This window comes from Hemiscyllium ocellatum, chromosome 2 (genome assembly GCF_020745735.1).
Source record: "Hemiscyllium ocellatum isolate sHemOce1 chromosome 2, sHemOce1.pat.X.cur, whole genome shotgun sequence".
Classification (NCBI taxonomy): Eukaryota; Metazoa; Chordata; class Chondrichthyes; order Orectolobiformes; family Hemiscylliidae; genus Hemiscyllium; species Hemiscyllium ocellatum.
The window spans coordinates 110,175,387-110,196,579 of record NC_083402.1 but is presented as its reverse complement, the minus strand read 5'-3'; the positions used below and the strand labels follow the sequence as shown (position 1 = coordinate 110,196,579).

The following is a 21,193-nucleotide window of genomic DNA, read 5'->3' as shown; positions in this document are numbered from 1 at the left end:
GTATAAGGAGGGATATCGAAGTTTTGGGTAATCAAGAAGGCATTAAGGTGGACAGGTCCACAGGTTCTGATGGGATCTATCCCAGGTTACTGAGGGAACCAAGATGAAATAGTTGGGACTTTAACAGTTATCTTTGCAGCAACCTTGAACATGGGTGAGGTCCCAGAGGATTGGAAAATTGCTAATGTTGTCCCTTTGTTTAAGAAGGGTAGCAGGGATAATCCACGGATTCATAGACTGGTGAGCCTGATGCCAGTGGTAGGGAAGCTGCTCGAAAAGATACAGAGGGATAGGATTTATTCCCATTTGGAAGAAAATAGGCTCATCAGTGATAGGCAGCATGGTTTTGTGCAGGAAAGGTTACGCCTTACCAACTTAATAGAATTCTTTGAGGAAGTGACAAAGTTGATTGATGAGGGAAGAGCTGTAACGGTCATATACATGGTCTTCAGTAAGGCATGTGATAAGGTTTCCCATGGTAGGCTGATGGAGAAGTGAAGTCACATGGAGTCCAGGGTGTACTAGCTAGATAGATAGAGAACTAACTGAGCAACAGGAGAGAGTAGTAGTAGAAGGGAGTTTCTCAAAATGGAGACCTGTGACCAATGGTGTTCCACGGGGATCTGTGCTAGGACCACTGTTGTTTGTGATAAACATAAACAATTTGGAGGAAGAAATAGATAGTCTGATTAACAAGTTTGTAGATGACACTAAGATTGGTTGAGTAGCAGATAGTGAAGGAATTGTCAGAGATTACAGCAGAATATAGATAGATTGGAGAATTAGGCAGAGAAGTGGTAGATGTAGTTCAAGCCGGGCTGAAAATGTGTTGCTGGTTAAAGCACAGCAGGTCAGGCAGCATCCAAGGAACAGGAAATTCGACGTTTCGGGCCAGAGCCCTTCATCAGGAATGGCTGATGAAGGGCTCTGGCCCGAAACGTCGAATTTCCTGTTCCTTGGATGCTGCCTGACCTGCTGTGCTTTAACCAGCAACACATTTTCAGCTCTGATCTCCAGCATCTGCAGACCTCACTTTTTACTCGTAGTTCAAGCCGGGCAAATGCGAGTTAACGCATTTTGAAAGATCCAATTCAAGAGTGAACTATACAGTAAATGTAAAAGTCCTGGGGAAAATTGATGTACAGAGAGATCTGAGTGTTCAGGACCTTTGTTCCCAAAAGGTGACAACGCAGATCAATAGAATGGTCAAGAAGGCATACAGCATGCTTTCCTTCATCAGACATGGTATTGTATACAAGAGTTGGCAAGTCATGTTACAGTTGTATAAGACTTTGGTTAAGCCACGTTTGAAATACTGCGTACAGTTCTGTTTGCCACATTACTAAAAGGATGTGGATGCTTTGAAGATGTTGCAGAGGAGGTTCACTAAGATGTTGCCTGGCATGGAGGGTGCTAGCTATGAAGAGAGGTTGAGCAGATAAGGATTATTTTCATTTGAAAGACGGAGGTTGAGGGGGGACCTGATTGAGGTCTACAAAATCATGAGAGGTATAGACAGGGTGGATAGCGAGAAGCTTTTTCCCCAGAGTGGGGGACTCAATTACGAGGGGTCACGAGTTCAAAGTGAGAGGGGAAAAGATATGGGGAGATATGCGTGGAAAGTTCTTTATGCAGAGGGCTGGTGGGTGTCTGGAAGGCGTTGCCAGCGGAAGTAGTAGAGGCGGGCACGATAGCTTCATTTAAGATATATCTAGACAGACACATGAAGCTGGATGTAGGTTTGCTTGCTGAGCTGAACTTGTTTTCAGAAGTTTTGTCACCATACGAAGCTTCATTCATAGGTTCACTGAAGATGTTACCGAGGTTAGTGACAAAATTCATGAAAATGAACATTCCAGCTCAGATGGCAAACCTACTTCCAGAACCTCTACCTGAGCTACAAATGTTCTCAAAAAAAAAATACATGAATGGGCAGGGACAAAGTGATACAGACCGTTAGAAAATAGTCGATAGGTTTAGATAGGGGATCTGGATCGGCACAGGCTTGGAGGGCTGAAGGGCCTGTTCCTGTGCTGTCATAGTCATAGTCACAGAAGTGTACAGCATGGAAACAGACCCTTCGGTCCAACCTGTCCGTGCTGACCAGATATCCCAACCCAATCTAGTCCCACTTACCAGCACCTGGCCTATCTCCCTCCAAACCCTTCCTATTCATACATCCATCCAAATATCTTTTAAATGTTGTAATTGTACCAGCCTCCACCACATCCTCTGGCAGCTCATTCCATACACGTACCACCCTCTGGGTGAAAAAGTTGCCCTTAGGTCCCTTTTATATCTTTCCCCTCTCACCCTAAACCTATGCCCTCTAGTTCTGGACTCCTATCCATACCCCTCATAATTTTGTAAACCTCTATAAGGTCACCCTTCAGCCTCCGACGCTCCAGGGAAAACAGCTCCAACCTGTTCAGCCACTCCTTTTAGCTCAAATCCTCCAACTCTGGCAACATCCTTGTAAATCTTTTCTGAACCCTTTCAAGTTTCACAACTTTCTGATAGGAAGGAGATCAGAATTGCATACAAAATTCCAACAGCGGCCTAACCAATGTCCTACACAGCCGCAACATGACCTCGCAATTCCTGTACTCAATAAAGTGAAAATGAACCCATGCTGACCAATCAAGGAAAGCATACCAAATGTCTTCTTCACTATCCTATCTACCTGCGAGTCCACTTTCAAGGAACTATGAACCTGCATTCCAAGGTCTCATTGTTCAGCAACACTCCCTAGGACCTTACCATTAAGTGTATAAGTCCTGCTAAGATTTGCTTTCCCAAAATGTAGCACCTCGCATTTATCTGAATTAAACTCCATCTGCCACTTCTCGGCCCATTTGCCATCTGATCAAGGTCCTGTTGTAATCTGAGGTAACCCTCTTCGCTGTCCACTACACCTCCAATTTTGGTGTCATCTGCAAACGTACTAACTGTACTTCTTATGCTCTCAACCAACTCATTTATGTAAATGACAAAAAGTAATGGACACAGCACCGATCCTTGAGGCGCTCCACTGGTCACAGGCCTCCAGTCTGAAAAACAACCCTCCACCACAACTCTCTGTCTTCTACCTTTAAACCAGTTCTAAATCCAAATGGCGAGTTCTCGCTGTATTCCGTGAGATCTAGCCCGGCTAACCAGTCTCCCAAGGGGAACCTTGTTGAATGCCTTACTGAAGTCCATATAGATCACATCCACTGCTCTGCCCTATCAATCCTCTTTGTTACTTCTTCAAAAAACTCAATCAACTTTGTGAGACATGATTTTCCACACACAATGCCATGTTGACTATCCTTAATCAGTCCTTGCCTTTCCAAATACATGTACATCCTGTCCCTCAGGATTCCCTCCAACAACTTGCCCACCACCGACATCAGGCTCACTGGTCTATAGTTCCCTGGCTTGTCCTTACTACCCTTCTTAAAGAGTGGCACCATGTTAGCCAACCTCCAGTAATTTTCTTTTTTCTTTGTTAATTAGTTACAGTTAACATCTATGAATGGCATGTTCATTTACTTGGCAACTTCAAACATTTTCACAAATTGAAGCGTAATTAAGGCAGTATGGAAAGATTGAGATAAATGAGAGAAAAAGCCTGAAAGGAGAAGAAATCAATTGTGCAAAAGGATTCTGAGAAGGAAAATCTGAAAGAAAATGGCAAAACACAAATCAGGGAATCAGATAGGAATGAAAACCTGATGAAAATGGAGAAGACAAAGTGAAGGAATTAGATGCTGGGGGAGAGGCCTCAATAGTGGTGGGAGAAGGGCAAAGGCAATATTAGGAAAATATGAGGGACTTGAAAGGAGAATAACATTCAGTTTGTCGGTTCACTCAGGAATTTCTGACCTTTACCAAAGACCATTTCCTTTTCATTCATTTTAAAGTAAAACTAAACTAAACTAACTGAAGTGAAGTCTGTGGCATGAATAATTACAAACAATCTATAAAGCTATGCAGTTTATAATCAACCTTCGCACTTACAGATATGTATCCTCTGATTACAGTTAAAATCAAGGTTGGCATATCAGTACATTAACAAAAGCAGACATAAATACAACCAGAAATGGTATCATATAAACATTATTGACAAAGTTTTAAATGAAATACACAGTCAAAATCAAGATAAATTGAAATTAAAAGGTTAGTCATCAAATTTTGTTTCTGGTAAACGGTTGTGGGCTCACATCCAATTTGCCAAAGTGCATTATAACCCTCTAACGTAAGTCTACATTTTGCTTGATAAAACGTATTTGCATATAGATGGATAATAAAAGCTGTGTTTGCTCATCTTTAAAATCAGAAAACAAGAACTTATATCATTTTGATTCTGGAATAAACAGAGAAACATCTAGCAAGGAAACGTATTATGAAGAAAATGCTCTTCATCTCTTCCTTAAATGAACACTTTAATTCCTGCCTATTAAGAAACATCCTCATCGTAGTTCAGTACTTTTACTATTTCATTATTTTGTTGGTTAAGGTCGGCATATATGTATCCTGAGATGGATTTATTGATTTGATTGGAGTCCCGTTTTTCTTTTACAAAGCTTTATTGGTCAAAAATAGGATTAATTGTATATAGAGTAACACCCAGCCAAAAAGAATTTTTTTTCACAACTCAAGATCAGCCCTCAGACTGGCCTGAAATACTGACCCCATCAACATTCAATGGCAATGTAACAAGTCCTTCATTGTCTAAACCATGAGGATTTCCCAGTATGGGAGCAAAAGCCCGAACTGATGTTTAGCAAGAATTCTTAAAATTACTGTGCAAAAGGAAAGAGAATATTCCTAACAGGCAGGGGATAATATAAACTGTGTCTGAATTGAACAGTGAGAGAACACTTTGTCCAGCCATTGCACTGAAAACCACTATTTATTTGCCCACTTTGTGGATACCTTAGCCTCAGGATGATCCTCGAATTGATGTCGCACAAATGAATCAAAGGCATCCCAATAGTTTTCAGTCAAGTTTCCTCCAATGGACCAAATATAACAGAAGGCAAATGTCTGACAAATAACACTATTCAATTGCGAAGGATCCTTTAAAACAAATGATATGATTATACAGTTTGATTTAAAAAGGAAACAAGCCAACACTTCTTTGGAAACACACAGTACATTTCAAGTTTTTAATTTTAATTAACTGCAATTACTTTTGAATTATTATTCAAAAACATGATTCTAAAGTACAAGTTGTTAAGTAAGTTGTCAAAATTAATATGAGCAAAATATTATTACCATATTTTGATTTTTCTTTATGTTAAACATTCTAGATAGCAAACTTAATTCATTGAGGAGGGCAGGAGAGAATGCTCGGAATAAGCACCAGGCATATCTAAAAACAAATTACAACGCAGGATCACATGCATGCTGAACAGTGGAAGCAGTGTGCAATAGTGCCAAGTGATCCCACAGTAAATGGTTCAGATCTAATCGGTGATATCCTGCTCCATCCAATTGTGAATGGCATGGAAAATTAAACAAATAAGTGGAGAATGTTGCACAAACATTCCTATTTTTATTGATAAGGCAGCTCAGAATGACAGTGTAAAAGACAAGACTGATACATTTCCATCTAACTTCAGCGAGAAAAATCTGGGGTACATTATGTATTTCAGCCTTCTCCTGAAGTCCCCAACATTACAAATACAGAAGTGACCATATTCAACAAAGAGGGAATCTAACCATTTAGCCTTGAGATCACTAAATTCTCTCAGCTAGTAAGATTCTGGCATGTCACCATTGACCAGGTACGCAACTGGACTAAACATATCAATTCCTCACCTCCTGAATCCCCAAAGCCTACTCAACACCTACACAGCACAAGTTAAGTGTGAGCTGAAAAGCTCACTGTTGCCCAGATTAGAATCTGGGCATCAATTGGTGAGCACATCTGTGCTACATCTCAAACAATAACATGGAGACATTTAGTATCAATTTCAAGGGTATTCAAAATCAAAGACTGCATTTTGATTGTTTCCTCAACTTTTGTTGTCGAAAGTATCATCTTCAATGAAAATCTGTGGTGTTGGGATGGAAAGTTTGGTCTTTGTATATCTGTTCAGCCAAGCCTCCTGCTCAATAAAGTGAATGAACACCATGCTCACACCAAGATGCAAACTACAATGGGATGTATGCCATAACTTCTTGCTGTGTGGTAATTGCATCCTAAATGGATTTGAGGACAATGATTATAAAAGTTATCTTTGCAAGTTAATGTTTTGCTGTAGATCTTAATACAATTAATGCTTTACTAATGGTAAAGATTATTGGCATTCCTCTATTAGCTAAAGATGAGGGTCATGCAATAAATTAAATCCACTGGAAATGATGCAGCTTCATACAAATACAAACAAAATATTTTCTGAGCCACATTTGTAAACCTCCCCAGTTACTGGTGTTTTTGTCAGATCTGTGATTGTTGCTTGCATCTAATAAAAGGTCTATACTTCAGCAACATACCAGGACTGGGATTGTTGCCCTTGTGGGGGTACTTGGTTAGGGAGGGTTTAAATTTGTGAGGCAGGGGGACAGAAATCATAGGACAGTAGTTGAAAATTAAAGGAGAGATAGAAAACAAAGCAAACATAACTTAAAATAGGCAGGGAAATGCTGCTGGAAAGAGCAGGTGGCCTGAAATCATGTTTTTCAATGCAAGAAGTATAAGAGGTAAAACAGTTGAGCTTAGAGATAAAAACAGAAATTGCTGGAAAAGGTCAGGTGGTGTGGAAGCATCTATGAAGAGAAATCAAAGTTAACATTTCAGGTCCAGTGACCCTTCCTCAGAACTTAGATTAGTACTTGAACTATAACATTATTGCCACTACAGAGACTTGGCTGAAAGAAGGATTGGACGGGCAGTTGAATGTCCCAGGATTTAGATGTTTCAGATGTGATAGAAGGGGGTGTAAAAGGAGTGGGGAAGTTTCATTACTGATAAAGGAGTATTTCACAGTTGTACTGAGAGAGGATACATCAGAGGATTTGTGCAGCAAGACAATATGCATAGAATTCAGGAACATGAAAGGTGAAACCACAATGACGAAGGCCTCCCAACAGCCAATGGGAGATAGTGAAGAGAACACGTATACAGATTTTGGAAAGATGTAAAAACAGCAGGGTTATTCTAGTGAATGATTTTAGCTTCCCCTATATTGCCGTGGACTCACCACATGGTCGGGGCTTGGATGGGACAGAATGTGTAAGGACCATTCAGAAGGGTTTCTTGACACAGTATGTAAACAGTCCTACCAGGGAAGGGGTTATATTGGTTCTGGTTTTGGGAAATGAGCCCAGTGAGGTCAATAAAGTTTCAGTGGGGAGCATTTCGGGAGTAGTGATCATAATACCATGAGTTTTAAAATAATCATAGATAGAGATAACAGCAGTCCTCAGGTGAAGGTAATAAAACCGGGGAAAAGTGAATGACAACAATATTAGGCAGGAACCAGAGAATGTTGTTTGGAGGCAGCTGTTCGCGGATAAATCCAAATTGGACACATGGGAGTATTTCAAATGGCATGAAAAAGGTCCAGTAGAGTGAAGGATAGCTTTGGCAAGTTGAAAGAACCTTGGATGACCAGGGTTGTTAGGACCTTAGTCAAAAAGATAAAAGGAAGCATCCATAATGGTTAGGAGGATGGGAACTGAAGAAGCCCTTGAAGTATATAAGGAAAGTTAGGAAAAACTTAAACAAGGAACTAGAAAGGCTTAAAGGGGTCATGAAAAGTTGTTAGTAAACTGGATTAAGGATAATCCCAAGAATTTTTATACATATATAAAAAGCAAGAGAGTGTAGCCAGGGAAAGGGTTGGCCCATTCAAGGACAAAGGAGGGAATCTACGTATGGAGCAGAAGTAGTAGGTTCTAAAGCATTCACCAAAGAAAAGCAACTAGTGGAGGATGATCTCAGGGAAGGGAGTGCCAAATTTCTAAACCAAAGTTACTATTAAAAAGGAAGAAGTGTTGTGCATCTTAAAAAAAGTATTAAGGTGGATAAGGCCCTGGGTCCTGATGGGATCTACATCAGTATATTGAGCATGGAAAGAGAACAAATTGCTGAAGCATTGACAGACATCTTTGATGATGTCTTTGGCCATAGATGAGATCCCAGAGGACTAGAGAACAGCCAATATTGTCCCATTCTTTTAAAAGGGTAGCAGGGATAATTCAGGAAACTACAGGCCTGTACACCTCACATCTGTGGTAGGAAAATTATTGGAAAAGATTCTCAGGGATGAGACCTATATGCATTGAGAAGTGAGTGGCCCTATGAGTGATAGACAGCATGGTTTTCTGTGGGGTAGGTCATGCCTCACTAACTTGATCGAGTTTTTTTTGAGAAGGTGACAAAAGGGAAAAATGAATGGCATTGTCTACATAGATTTCAGTAGAGCCTTTGACAAGGTCCTTCATGGCAAACTGGTACAAAAGGTGAAGTCAGATGGTATCAGTGGTAAATTGGCAATATGGATACAGAACTGGCTTAGTCATAGGAGACAGAGGGTAGTGGTGGAAGGATGCTTTTTGGATTGGAGGGCTATGACTAGTGGTGTTCCACAGGGATCAATGCTGGAACCTCAGCTGTTTGTGGTCTACATGAATGATTTGAAAGAAAGCAAGGCTGGTCTAATTAGTAAGTTTGAGGACAATACAAAGATTGGTGATGTCACGGATAGTGAGGAGGATTGTCAGAGGATACAGCAGGACATAAGTCAGTCGGAGACATGGACAGAAAAATGGCAGATGGAGTTTAATCCAGACAAATGTGAGGTGATGCATTTTGGTAGGTCAAGTGCAAGTGGAAAGTATAGTGAAAGGATAATATCGTGACAGAACCATTAAGAGTATTGATATGCAGAGGGATTTGGGTGTGCAGGACCACAAATCACTGAAGATGGCAGCACAGGTAGGTAAGGTAGTTAAAAAAGACTTATGGTATGCTTACCTTCATTGGAATGGGCATTGTGTATAAGGATAGACAAGGCATGCTGCATCTTTATAGAACTTTAATTAAGCCACCACTTGGATATTGCATACTGTTCTTGTCACCAGACTACCAGAAGGATGTAGATGCTTTGGACAGGGTACAGAAAATGTTTACCAGGATATTGACTACTCTGGGGTATTTTAGTTATGAAGTAGGGTTGGATAGATTGGCTTTGTTTTCACTGGAATGCAGGAGATTGAGCAGTGATTTGACAGAAGTTTACAAGAGTGGAAAATATGAGGCTTTTTCTTCAGAGCGGAGGGGTCAATTATGAGGGAAGGTAAGGTGCAGCAGGGTAAGTTTAAAAGAGATGTTCAAGACAAGGTTTTCACACAAAGGGTGGTGAGTGCCTGGAACATGCTGCCTGAAGTGGTGGTGGATGCAGACACAATAGCAGCATTCAAGAAGCACTTGGATGAAAACATGAATAGGAAGGGATTAGAGGATTACGAAACCTGTAAGTGAAGACATTTTTAGTATGAAAGGGCAAAATGTGTTAGTGCAGACTCGGAGGGCTGAAAACCCTGTTCCTGTGCTGTATTGATCTTTGTATAATGTTAAGTTACTTCTATAGTACAGAGACTATTTCACGTACCATGTGGAGATCTGGGCCACCTTTACCCAATAGCAGAGATTCAAGGAGACAACAGAGAGTTGTGACCTTACTGATATCAACTTGAGAGATGGCCTGTGTGCATTTCTTGTTCACAAAGTGCAGCCCATTTTCGACACAGCTTGCAAAAAGTCTCATTAGATACTGCTGTGGTTCTAAAGGAATCTAAACAGACATTAGACATATATTTAGAATTCCATTGATTTATTTTCAGTTCAGAAACATTAATGATCCTTATCATTCAGACATTAGGTCGAATTCCACATTACACTGTACAATTTTATAACTCCAGAGCACTTAAATAATCACACCAAGACAAGTAATCAAAATAAACTGTCACTATACTATAATTTCATTTTGTCAACTGTCATACAGCAAGGAATTTGTTTTTTGGATTAAGGAAGTTTGACACACAAGCCCATTTCCAAAATAAGCAAAACAATTATAACTTTAACAACATATTTAACATTCTTCAGTCTCTGCAACAAACTCTACACTTAACCATTAACTTTATTCTCTAATCCATCCACAATTCAAGGTAAAACGAGACTGCTTACAATCTCAACATTCCAGTTAACACTAAGATGAGCTTCCCAACCCTTATTCTTTCCATCACCAAGGTAACATAATTCCACTAACAAAGCAAATCTTTTGCACTGCCTCAGATTAGATGTTGTTGAAACCCTCATTCAAGCTGTGGTTAGTTCTAAAAACCTAACTATTCCAATACTCCCATAACAGTTCCGCATCTTCCACTCTCTATAAGCTACAATCATCCAAAATTCCATTTCCCATTTTCTAACTGCCAACAAGTCTCATTTACTGAAAACACATGCTGGTTAACAAGGTCTTACAGCCTGATTTCAAAATTGTCAGACTCATGTTGAAAGTCTCCATTGTTTTGTCTCTCCTTATCTTTGTAAGATCCTCTAGGCATACTATGCCCCTCTACTTCTGGCCTCTTGCATCTTTCTTTCACTCTACAACTGGCAACTGTGTCTTCATCTTCTTGGGGCCCGAAAACCTGGAATTCTCTCCTTAAATCGCACCACCTATATTGCTTCATTTAAGATGATTCTTAAAACCTACCGCTTTGACCTAACTTTTTATCATTAGTCTTAAATTCTCTTGATGTTGTTTAATCGCAAATTTTGTCACAATGTTGCTGTAAAGAGCTTTGTGGTTTTTCTAGAACATTGTTAACTTGAGAGGGCATCCCCCAATGAAGTCATTGGAGGTTGATCATCATATTCAAAGCAGGATCTAAGCTGAATTCTAGGGGATGTCCTGCACTCAGTTGAAATCAGAAGATTAAAATGCAATGCCACTAGGAGGTAGCATATTCCAAACAGTCAACATCCTTAACCTGACCTCTCTCCTCCACCCCAAATGCTCTCAAAGCTCAAGAAGTTTCCACCTAACATTTCATGGCCCCTCAAAAAATCAAGTAATGTGCTACAAAAGCTTAGGAGAGCTTTGAGGTGCAGACTGGATAACACATATAAGGGGTTCGCATACACAAAGAGAATTTCTCCTAAATCACAGAACAGTGCTCAGGAACACACTTGAGCATTGCTGTACCAAAATGGGACAATTGGATATTCTGGTATCTACCCATGAAAAACAAATTTCAATAACTGACTGGAACTTGGTTATCATTTTCAAAGCTGACTGCCAAGGACTGTCCTGCACCTCTGCTGAAATCAGAAGATTAAAATCCAACCCACAAAGAGGCAGTACATTCCAATAAGTTAAGATCTTTAACTTGACCTCTCTTCCCACCCCAAATATCTGGGGAACTGTTTCTCCATCATAGTGAAGAGAAGTAAACAATATTTTTCTGTATCTAAATAGTGGATGTGGAAGTGAGGAAATTAAATGCTAAAAACCTCGAAAGGCACAAGAAATTTAAACAGAAAATTGCTTTATAAAACCATTTAGGGCAGAAATGAAAATGTTCCAGGATTATATTGATAAGGTAATATCAAGTGTTCATGAAATGCACATGTAAATTCAGGAAGAACTGAAATGGTTCTGTTGGAGTTTTTCTTTAAAAGAATACTTCCATTCTACTACACATGGATTACAATTTACAATTGTGTCTTACACGATTTGCATGGCTAGCCATCCATGTTTGCACGTATGGCATCCACTTAAGTTCATCAGCATCAATGTAAACCATCCCACACCTGCTAACAGTGGCAGGAGAGGCCACTTTTAAATCTTGCACCTGGAAGGTAGCAAAAATAATTTCTCATAAATTGACCATCTATTTCTGTTACTAACTGTTGTGTAATAGCACTGCAATCAGAACTAATTAATAACAGATTGAGTATAATCACCAAATAATTTAAGAAGTTGTGAAAATGACAAATAGTCAGATGCTTGTAAAATTATTTAAACATATCATTTGACTGACCATTTTAATTAGATCACATGTGGACTGCAAAAGATATATTTTAGAATAAAATTAATGGGCTATTTTCACAAAAACAGCAAAGTGAATGCCATATATGTTTGACACCATGTCAGCATAATGTTTGCTGGTATAGCCAACTATCTTAAAAATAGGATCACCTGTTTGCTTAAACAATGCTGGTACTAATGTAGATCAACCCTCTGACAGACTGCGAAGGCAGTCGAGACTTTGGGCTTAAAATGTATCCTCACAGAACTGTGCAAAACTAGAAGAACAATAGCAAGTTGGGACATGTTTGATTCAGTACTGGATGTTGCTTTGGCTGTAATCAATCATAGCATTAACATCCAGCTTTCTTGTCTCCTCAGTAATCAGAGAGGTCAGGTGAGATTACATCCTGAAAAACTATTAAAGGAGGCTAAAGAATTGTGATGGGGGGGTCAGAATTGTAGAAATATACATTCATCTCCCCAGGTCTTAAATACTTTCTGGAAATGGCCCAAAGGGATCTGAGGAACTGAAATGAGGTGGCATTTACCAGGAATGGGAAAAGGTGGCCAGTCTCTCCGACCAAATAAGCTTAAATGGAAGCAACTTGGAATGGGTGGGGGGAAGGGGAGGGCGTTTGCTACAGGAGCATGGCCCCTCAAACTTGGAGAGAACGATCAAAGGGTTTCAAAGACTTCAAGGAAGTTGGAAATGTGAGTGACAAAATTCATCCTGATGGTAAGTTGTATACACGCTCACAGCATTCTCCTGCATAAAAATCACCAGACCAACATCTTGCAGATTTACTTCTTAGTGTCTTTTCAGACATCACGTCATCTCTCTTTCTGATCACCCACCCATCAGCCTCACCTTTATGCCATGCCTTTCAGATATTCTCCACAAAGTTTGTCCTTCATTCCTGTTCAATCTATTTCTCTCAAACTCAACTCTCTATTGGCCAAGAGAGCAGAAAATTTAAAAGAGCAGGTAGGGGGAATGCTGGCCTGGTGAGATCCACTTTGGCAACTTGTCAAATTCCAGCAATGGGTGCCCACCTAGTCAACTGTAAAATACATATTGCTCCAGGCAGTTGCATATGGCAGCAGTGATCTCTTGCAAGGTCTGAATATCCAGCTCAAACTTATTCCATATTGTTAGAGTTGAACATCTATTCTCCACCTGCATATTGAGGGAGCTGATTCACTATCCACTGCCTGCTTGTATGCCTTTTTTTCAGTAGTTTTCCATGTGTATTATTTCGGCCCTGTGGAGTGACATGTTATTGAAAAGAAAACACTTTCTACAGATGTTCCTATTTGCTCTGCTGATACAGTTCCTTATGCTCTTTGTCAAAGTCAGAAGAAAGAGCTGCATAAGCTGTTCTTAAAGTGTAAGCAGTTAGAAAGAGCAGATAAAGCGGAATGAAGTCAAAAACAGGTGAACTGACTTTCAAGAAGTAGGAGACTACCTGTCAAACAGGATGAATGCACTCTGAGAAGTAGCACTGTGGACAATAACCTCTCACACAAACATGACTGCAGTTTCACTGTTTGAAGGTTTCCCAGCCTACCAGATTCACTGGACTAACACCCCAACTGCGCTCTTTCCTCAGTGGCACCAGTGGGTTCCAGAGCGCTCGGGAAGCTTTTAAAGCCAGAATGCTGTGTTCAATCCGGAGTTAAGTGTATTCTTGTATATTTAATGAATCACCTACATACTCCCCTGGGTGAAATTCAAGAGTGGACAGGGTATTGGATTCCAAATACATCATCACTTTCCAGCTCTGTAACAGCTCCTTTCCCATAACAGTCACACCTGAATTCCCCCTTCACTGGTTGTTAAAATGTTGCCTTTGATACGGAGATTCCATAAGGGTACCACTGATGCAGTCCCAAATTTTAAAGCACATATATTAAACAAAACGAGAATCATTTACCTCAAAGACCATGTGAATATATGGAGTGAGTTTAATCCGTTCACTGTTTGCAAGGCACAGCATCTTATTATCATCAAGGACTGTGTTCATATTCTCAATCCACAGTGCATCAACAGGCCCATCACAGATGATCCATTTGTGGTTATGACTTACATCATTCACAGCTGCACGAACACTAAGTGCCATTAGACCATCATTCCACTCCATTGTCACATTATTTACTTCACCATACAATTCACCCATTGTGATTGACTTGGGGTTTAGCACATAAGTTTTTACTGGCTGATAGTTTGGATCATCCTCACCAGCACTGTGCAAAGTCCCAAGAGTATCTGCCAAAACTTGATAAACTGTAGTTTTTCCACTTCCAGAAGGTCCAACTAACATAACACCATGCCGCACAATCATGGTTTCATACAACTGTATGACCTTCACAATCATAGTAGAGACAGGTTGCAGGCCACGGCTAAGCATAACATCAATAGCTGTTTTCTCGAATGAACCATAATCATGGTCTGGAATAACAACCCCTGGAAATAAATCGGAAAGGATTCCACTGAAGAGAGAAACAAAGAAAAAAATCACTGTAATCTATTGTCAAACCATTGCAAAACATGCACTATTCAATATTCATTCTTTAATTAATGTACGAGCATGATCAATTTTTCTGAGACCTTTTGAAGAACACAGTGAACTAGCATTTTCAGGATTAAGTGAAAATTTAAGAACAATTCAAAAGAATGTGAACAGATTGAAGAGGATAATAGTGAATTTCTTGTCCAGATGGTCAAATGAAAAGAACTCATTACATACCCGAAAAGCACTGCATCATCTGACAGAAATTTTGGGAGGTTAGAATCTCTCAAGGCTCGAATCAAGACAACATCCTCACTCAAATTTGGGTTCTCTCTCTTCAGAGACCTAAACAAAAAAGTGAATGGAATATTAAACTATCTTCAAAGCTAAATACATGAAACTAAATACACATCAAAAATGATATTTTGGGAAAATTAGTATTTTTATTCTCATGAAACTGTAACATATACGGATATATATATATATATTTACACATATATATATATATATATATATAGTGTGAAATCTGCTTTAAAACACTGAAAACTACAAAATATCTAATTTCCATATTTACTTCAAACAGATTATGACATCAGAAGACATGATTTGGAGATGCCGGTGTTGGACTGGGGTGTACAAAGTTAAAAATCACACAACACCAGGTTTAATTGGAAGCACACTAGCTTTCGGAGCGACGCTCCATCATCAGGTAATCGTGGAGGGCTTGATCGTAACACAGAATTTATAGCAAAAATTTACAGTGTGATGTAACTGAAATTATACATTGAAAAATTGATTGTCTGTTAGAATCCCGTGATAGCTTCACTTCTTTCATGTGTAAATCACAAGTACAATGTAACCCTGTAAGTACAAATTCACCCCACATGTGTGCATGTGGGTCTTTGTCTGTCTGGGGTGGGGATTGTGAGTGTGAGAAAGTGTGTGTGTGTGTGTGTGTGTGTGTGTATATATATATATATATATATATATATACACACATACATACATACACAGGCAACTACCAGCTGATCTGACTAAAGAACACACCCGAGAATCAAACATACTGATCAGAACTTTGGATCCAGTCCTTCAGAGTTCCCTATGCGCCCTCATCCCACGTACTTCTCATGTAGGCGACTTCTACTGCCTTCCAAAGGTACACAAAGCCAACACACCGGGACATCCCATCGTGTTGGACAATGGGACCATATGTGAGAATCTCTCCGGCTATGTGGAAGGCATCTTGAAACCTATTGTACAGGGGATCTCCAGCTTCTGTCGCGACACTACGGATTTCTTACAGAAACTCAGCACCCACGGACCAGTCGAACCGGGAGCATTCCTCGTCACAGTGGATGTTCCCACACTCTACACCAGCATCCCCCACAATGATGGCATCGCGGCAACAGCCTCAGTACTCAACACCAACAACTGCCAGTCTCCAAACACAATCCTACAACTCATCTGCTTTATCCTCAAGTTGCTCTTTATTTACTGGCTAGTCCAGTTCAGTTTCTTATCAATGGTAACATTCAGGTTGTTGATATTGGGGGATTCAGCAATAGCAAAGCTGCTGAATGTCAAGGGGAGTTGGTTATATTCATCTTTTATTTTAGAAATGGTACTTGTGTGGCATGAACATAACTTGCCACTTGTCAGGCCATAAACTGAATGTTGTCCAGGCCTTGATCCATGTGGGCACAAGCTGTTTTGGTGCATTTGAGGAGATCTAAGTGAACTGAGCACTCAACAATAATCCAGACAGGTCCCCATCTGACGTTTTAATTGAGAGCCGTTCATTAATTCAGCTACTGAAAATAGCTCAGCCTCGAACAACACTGCATTCTGTCTTGATCCGCACTGAACAGCATCTGAACAATAATGATTTTGAGCAGATTAACATCAAACTCTATTCATGAAAAGACAAAGGAACACCAATATCTGTGCTATATTGATAACTGCCTATTGAAAAGATCATCGTTTCTTTGTTAAGTAGTACACAGTATACATGTACATCACAGAAACAGGCAAATTGGACAACTGGCTTATGCTGTTTTTTGTGCTCCACATGTTTCTTTTCTAAGCTTTCTTCATCTAGCATTATCAACAGATTATTCTATTCCATTCTCCTTCACGTATTTATCTAACTTCATCATAAATGAATCTATGGTATTCTCCTGAACAACTCTGGGTCGTTGAAAATTCCACATTTTTGCCAGTCTTTATGTAAAATGTTCTGCTGAAAGCTTAGAAGTTAGTGAAGCACAAACAGAGGCCTGAGAGAAGGTCCAAAATAATTTACAAGAATGGTGGTAAAAAAAATCTGTCGAGAGGGATCGACAGGCTGAGAGCTCATTTCACTTGACCTTGACTTGATTGAGATCTTTAAGATTGTTAAAGAATCATTTTAGGTAGTTGCTCGTGAGAATTAGGAAACTTAAATATGAAATCTTGCTGATGAAAATAATGGGTTTGGCATGGTCTATGTGAATGTTAGCAATGCTTATGGCAGCCTGGTGAAGAAAATGAGTATACATGGGATCCCAGGAAAAGTGGCACATTGGGTCCAAAATTGGCTAAGAGATCGGAAACCTCCTTAAGCTATGAAGTGTTCAAACAAAGCACTCCAATCCCATAAAGACAACCAGTGTTGTCAAATTATACAAGCTCTTAACTTCCTACTTTAGTTACTTAATTGAGCTCTTAGCAGACAAAACTCCCATTGCCATACCATTTTGCCACCAGTAGGAGGGGATCTGGCATTCCCAGTGCTTCCCACACAATTTGATTTCCCAGCTTCCTGGACATGTCTTTATTTCCCAAGGAGCACATGACCTCTTTAAATGAGTTGAGAGTTTCTGCCTCCACCACCAAAATCAGGCAGGAAATTCTTGACACTTACAACCCACTAAGAAAAAAATATTCTTTCCTCATGTTCCCACTTACCGATTTCTTTAAATCTGTCCTCCTAATAATTAACTTCTTTTGTTAAGAGAAACAGGTCTTTTCTTCCCACTCCATCTACCCCACCTTTATAATTCTGTGTACATCAGTTAAGCCATCCCTCAAGCTCCTCTTTTCCAAGATCTAACTTTACCTTTTACTGCAATTTTCAAGTCCTGGCAACATTATTTTAAATCTTCTCTGTATTGTCAGCAGAACTATTTTATCCTTCCTGTCATGCATTGACCAAAACTGCGCACAAAATTCCAGCTGTGGTCTAACTAGAGTCTTATATAGCTGGTTTGCATCACTATTTCTGTATTCCACACTTCATCCAAAAAAAAAGTTTTCCCTTATTTTTCTTTCCCACATTTTCTGATTTTGCTTCAGGCAGTTGATATTGGAGAAACTCAGCAGGTCTAGCAGCATTAGAAACAGAACAAAGGTTTCAAGTCTAAAAACTTTTCTTCAGAACTTATTCACCTGTCCTGCCACTTCCAAAGGACCTATGAGCATGCACCCCAAAATGTCTCACTTCCCCTATAATGTCCTCCCATTTACTGTGGATTCACTAGCTTCGTGTTCCCTCATCAAATGCACTACTGCACATTTATATGGATTGAATTCCATTCACCATATTTCTACCCACTCAGTTAAACCATTGATATCATTCTGGAGTAAACCTTTATCTTCCTCACTTCTGCCCCCGGAGCTGCCATCGCCGCAGCAACTTCCGCCCACAGTGACGTCACTCATCTGCTCAAGGACCATACCGCATGCTATGCCACTGCCACTTCGATCTCCGCCCCCACATCATCTCCTGCCCCACGACCAACTCCGCCTCCACGCCAGGTCCCAGGTCCTAGCTCCCAGCCTTGCTGTATTTTCACCATCCCTCCAGACCTCCCCCTCGCTGAGGATGAATGATCAGTCCTCAGCAGAGGCCTCACCCTCATTCCCCCTACGTTCCCAGATCAATGAGCTCGACATACGGCTAGACATCGAGCATTTCTTCCACTGCCTTCGCTTCCATGCCTACTTCTTCAACCAAGACTCTCGCCCACCCTCTGACACACCCCATCCACCTGGATACCCCGTGCTGGCCTCTTACCCACCCTCGATCTCTTCATATCCAACTGCCGCCGCAACAGTGATCACCTCAACCTGTCCACCCCTCTCACTCACTCCAACCTCTCACCCTCACAACGCATAGCCCTCTACTCCCTCCGCTCCAACCCCAACCTCACCATCAAACTGGCAGACAAGGGAGGCGCGGTGGTAGTTTGGTGCACCGATCTTTACACCGCTGAAGCTAGGCACCAACTCGCGGATAACTCCTCGTACTGCCCCCTTGACCTTGACCCCACCTCCCACCACCAAACCATCATCTGCCAGACCTTCCATAACCTCATCACCTCAGGAGATCTCCCATCCAACGCTTCCAACCTCATAGTCCCACAACCCCGCAACACCCATTTCTACCTCCTGCCCAAAATCCACAAACCTGACTGCCCCGGCCGACCCATTGTCTTAGCCTGCTCCTGCCCCACCGAACTCATCTCTGCATACCTCGACACTGTCCAGTCCCCCTTAGTCCAAGAACTCCCCACCTACGTTCGGGACACCATCCATGTCCTCCACCTTCTCCATGATTTTCGCTTCCCCAGTCCTCAACGCCTTATCTTCACAATGGACATCCTGTCTCTCTACACCTCCATCCCCCACCACAAAGGCCTCCAAGCCCTCCGCTTCTTCCTTTCCTGCCGACCCAACCAGTACCCTTCCATGACACTCTCCTTCGACTGACTGAACTGGTCCTCTTCCAACTTCTTCTTCCAATCCTCCCACTTCCTCCAAACCAAAGGAATAGCCATGGGCACCCGCATGGGCCCCAGCTATGCCTGACTCTTCGTCGGATATGTGGAACAGTCCATCTTCCGCAGCTACACTGGCACCACTCCCCACCATTTCCTCCGCTACATCGATGATTGTATTGGCGCTACCTTGTCCTCCCATGAGGAGATTGAACAGTTCATTCACTTTACTAACACCTTCCACCCCGATCTCAAATTTACCCGGACCGTCTCAGATTCCTCCCTCCCCTTCCTAGACCTCTCTATTTCTATCTCGGGCGACCTACCCAACACAGGCATTTGCTACAAACCGACCAACTCCCACAGCTACCTAGATTACACCTCCTCCCAACCTGCTCCCTGTAAAAATGCCATCCCATATTCCCAATTCCTTTGCCTCCGTCGCATCTGCTCCCAAGGAGGACCAATTCCACTACCGAACAACCTAAATGGCCTCTTTCCGCAATTTCCCCTCCTACGTGGTCGACAATGCTCTCCACCGCATCTCCTCCACTCCCCGTACCTCCGCCATTGAACCTCACCCCTTCAATCGCCACCAGGACAGAACCCCACTGGTCCTCACCTTCCACCCCACCAGCCTCTGGATACATCGTATCATCCTCCATGGCCGTCACCTCCAAACAGACCCCACCACCAGGGATATATTTCCCTCCCCACTCCTATCAGCTTTCCAGAGAGACCACTCCCACCGTGACTCCCTTGTCAGGTCCACACCCCCCACCAACCCAACTTCCACTCCCGGCACCTTGCCCTGCAACCGCAAGAAGTGCAAAACTTGCGCCCACACCTCCCCCCTCACCTCCCTCCAAGGCCCCAATGGGTCCTTCCATATCCATCGCAAATTCACCCGCACCTCCATACACATCATTTACAGTACCGCTGCACCCGATGTGGTCTCCTCTACATTGGGGAGACAGGCCGCCTACTTGCGAAACGTTATAGGGAACACCTCTGGGACACCCGCACCAACCAACCCAACCGCCCCGTGGCTGAACGCATTAACTGCCCCTCCCACTCTGCCAATGACATGCAGGTCCTTGGCCTCCTCCATCGCCAGCTGAAAATTAGATTACTTACAGTGTGGAAACAGGCCCTTCGGCCCAACAAGTCCACACCGACCCGCCGAAGCGCAACCCATACCCCTTACTTAACACTACGAGCAATTTAGCATGGCCAATTCACCTGACCCGCACATCTTTGTGACTGTGGGAGGAAACCGGAGCACCCGGAGGAAACCCACGCAGACACAGGGAGAACGTGCAAACTCCACACAGTCAGTCACCTGAGGCGGGAATTGAACCCAGGTCCCTGGTGCTGTGAGGCAGCAGTGCTAACCACTGTGCCACCGTGCCACCCTCACTGTGCCACCGTGCCACCCTTCAGGCATAAACCCTTCATCAGGAATCATGCCCGAAACGTCGAATTTCCTGTTCCTTGGATGCTGCCTGACCTGCTGTGCTTTTCCAGCAACACATTTTCAGCTCTGATCTCTAGCATCTGCAGACCTCACTTTCTCCTCCTCCATTGCCAGATCCTGACCACATGACACCTGGAGAAAGAGCGCCTCATCTTCCGCCTAGGAACCCTCCAACCACATGGGATGAATGTAGATTTCTCCAGCTTCCTCATTTCCCCTCCCCCAACCTTATCTCAGTCCTAACCTCCGGATTCAGCACCACCCTCTTGACTGCAATCTTCTTCCCGACCTCTGCACCCCCACCCCCTCTCCGGCCTATCACCCTCACCCTCACCTCCTTCCACCTATCGTATTCCCAGCGCCCCTCCCCTAAATTGCCACCCCCTACCTTTTATCTCAGCCCGCTTGGCACAC

General features: G+C 42.0%; 1 protein-coding gene across 1 annotated transcript in view; it reads right to left on the bottom strand.

The window, feature by feature from the left end:
* dnah6 (dynein, axonemal, heavy chain 6) overlaps positions 1-21,193 on the bottom strand; it is a 313,200-nt gene that overhangs the window by 175,009 nt on the left and 116,998 nt on the right. Inside the window, exons 34-38 of the mRNA XM_060841711.1 lie at positions 14,783-14,890; positions 13,970-14,525; positions 11,734-11,856; positions 9,609-9,791; positions 4,921-5,064 (exon numbers count right to left, since the gene is read on the bottom strand). Of these exons, the coding sequence (XP_060697694.1) occupies positions 4,921-5,064; positions 9,609-9,791; positions 11,734-11,856; positions 13,970-14,525; positions 14,783-14,890 (1,114 nt within the window). The remainder of the gene's footprint in view (positions 1-4,920; positions 5,065-9,608; positions 9,792-11,733; positions 11,857-13,969; positions 14,526-14,782; positions 14,891-21,193) is intronic.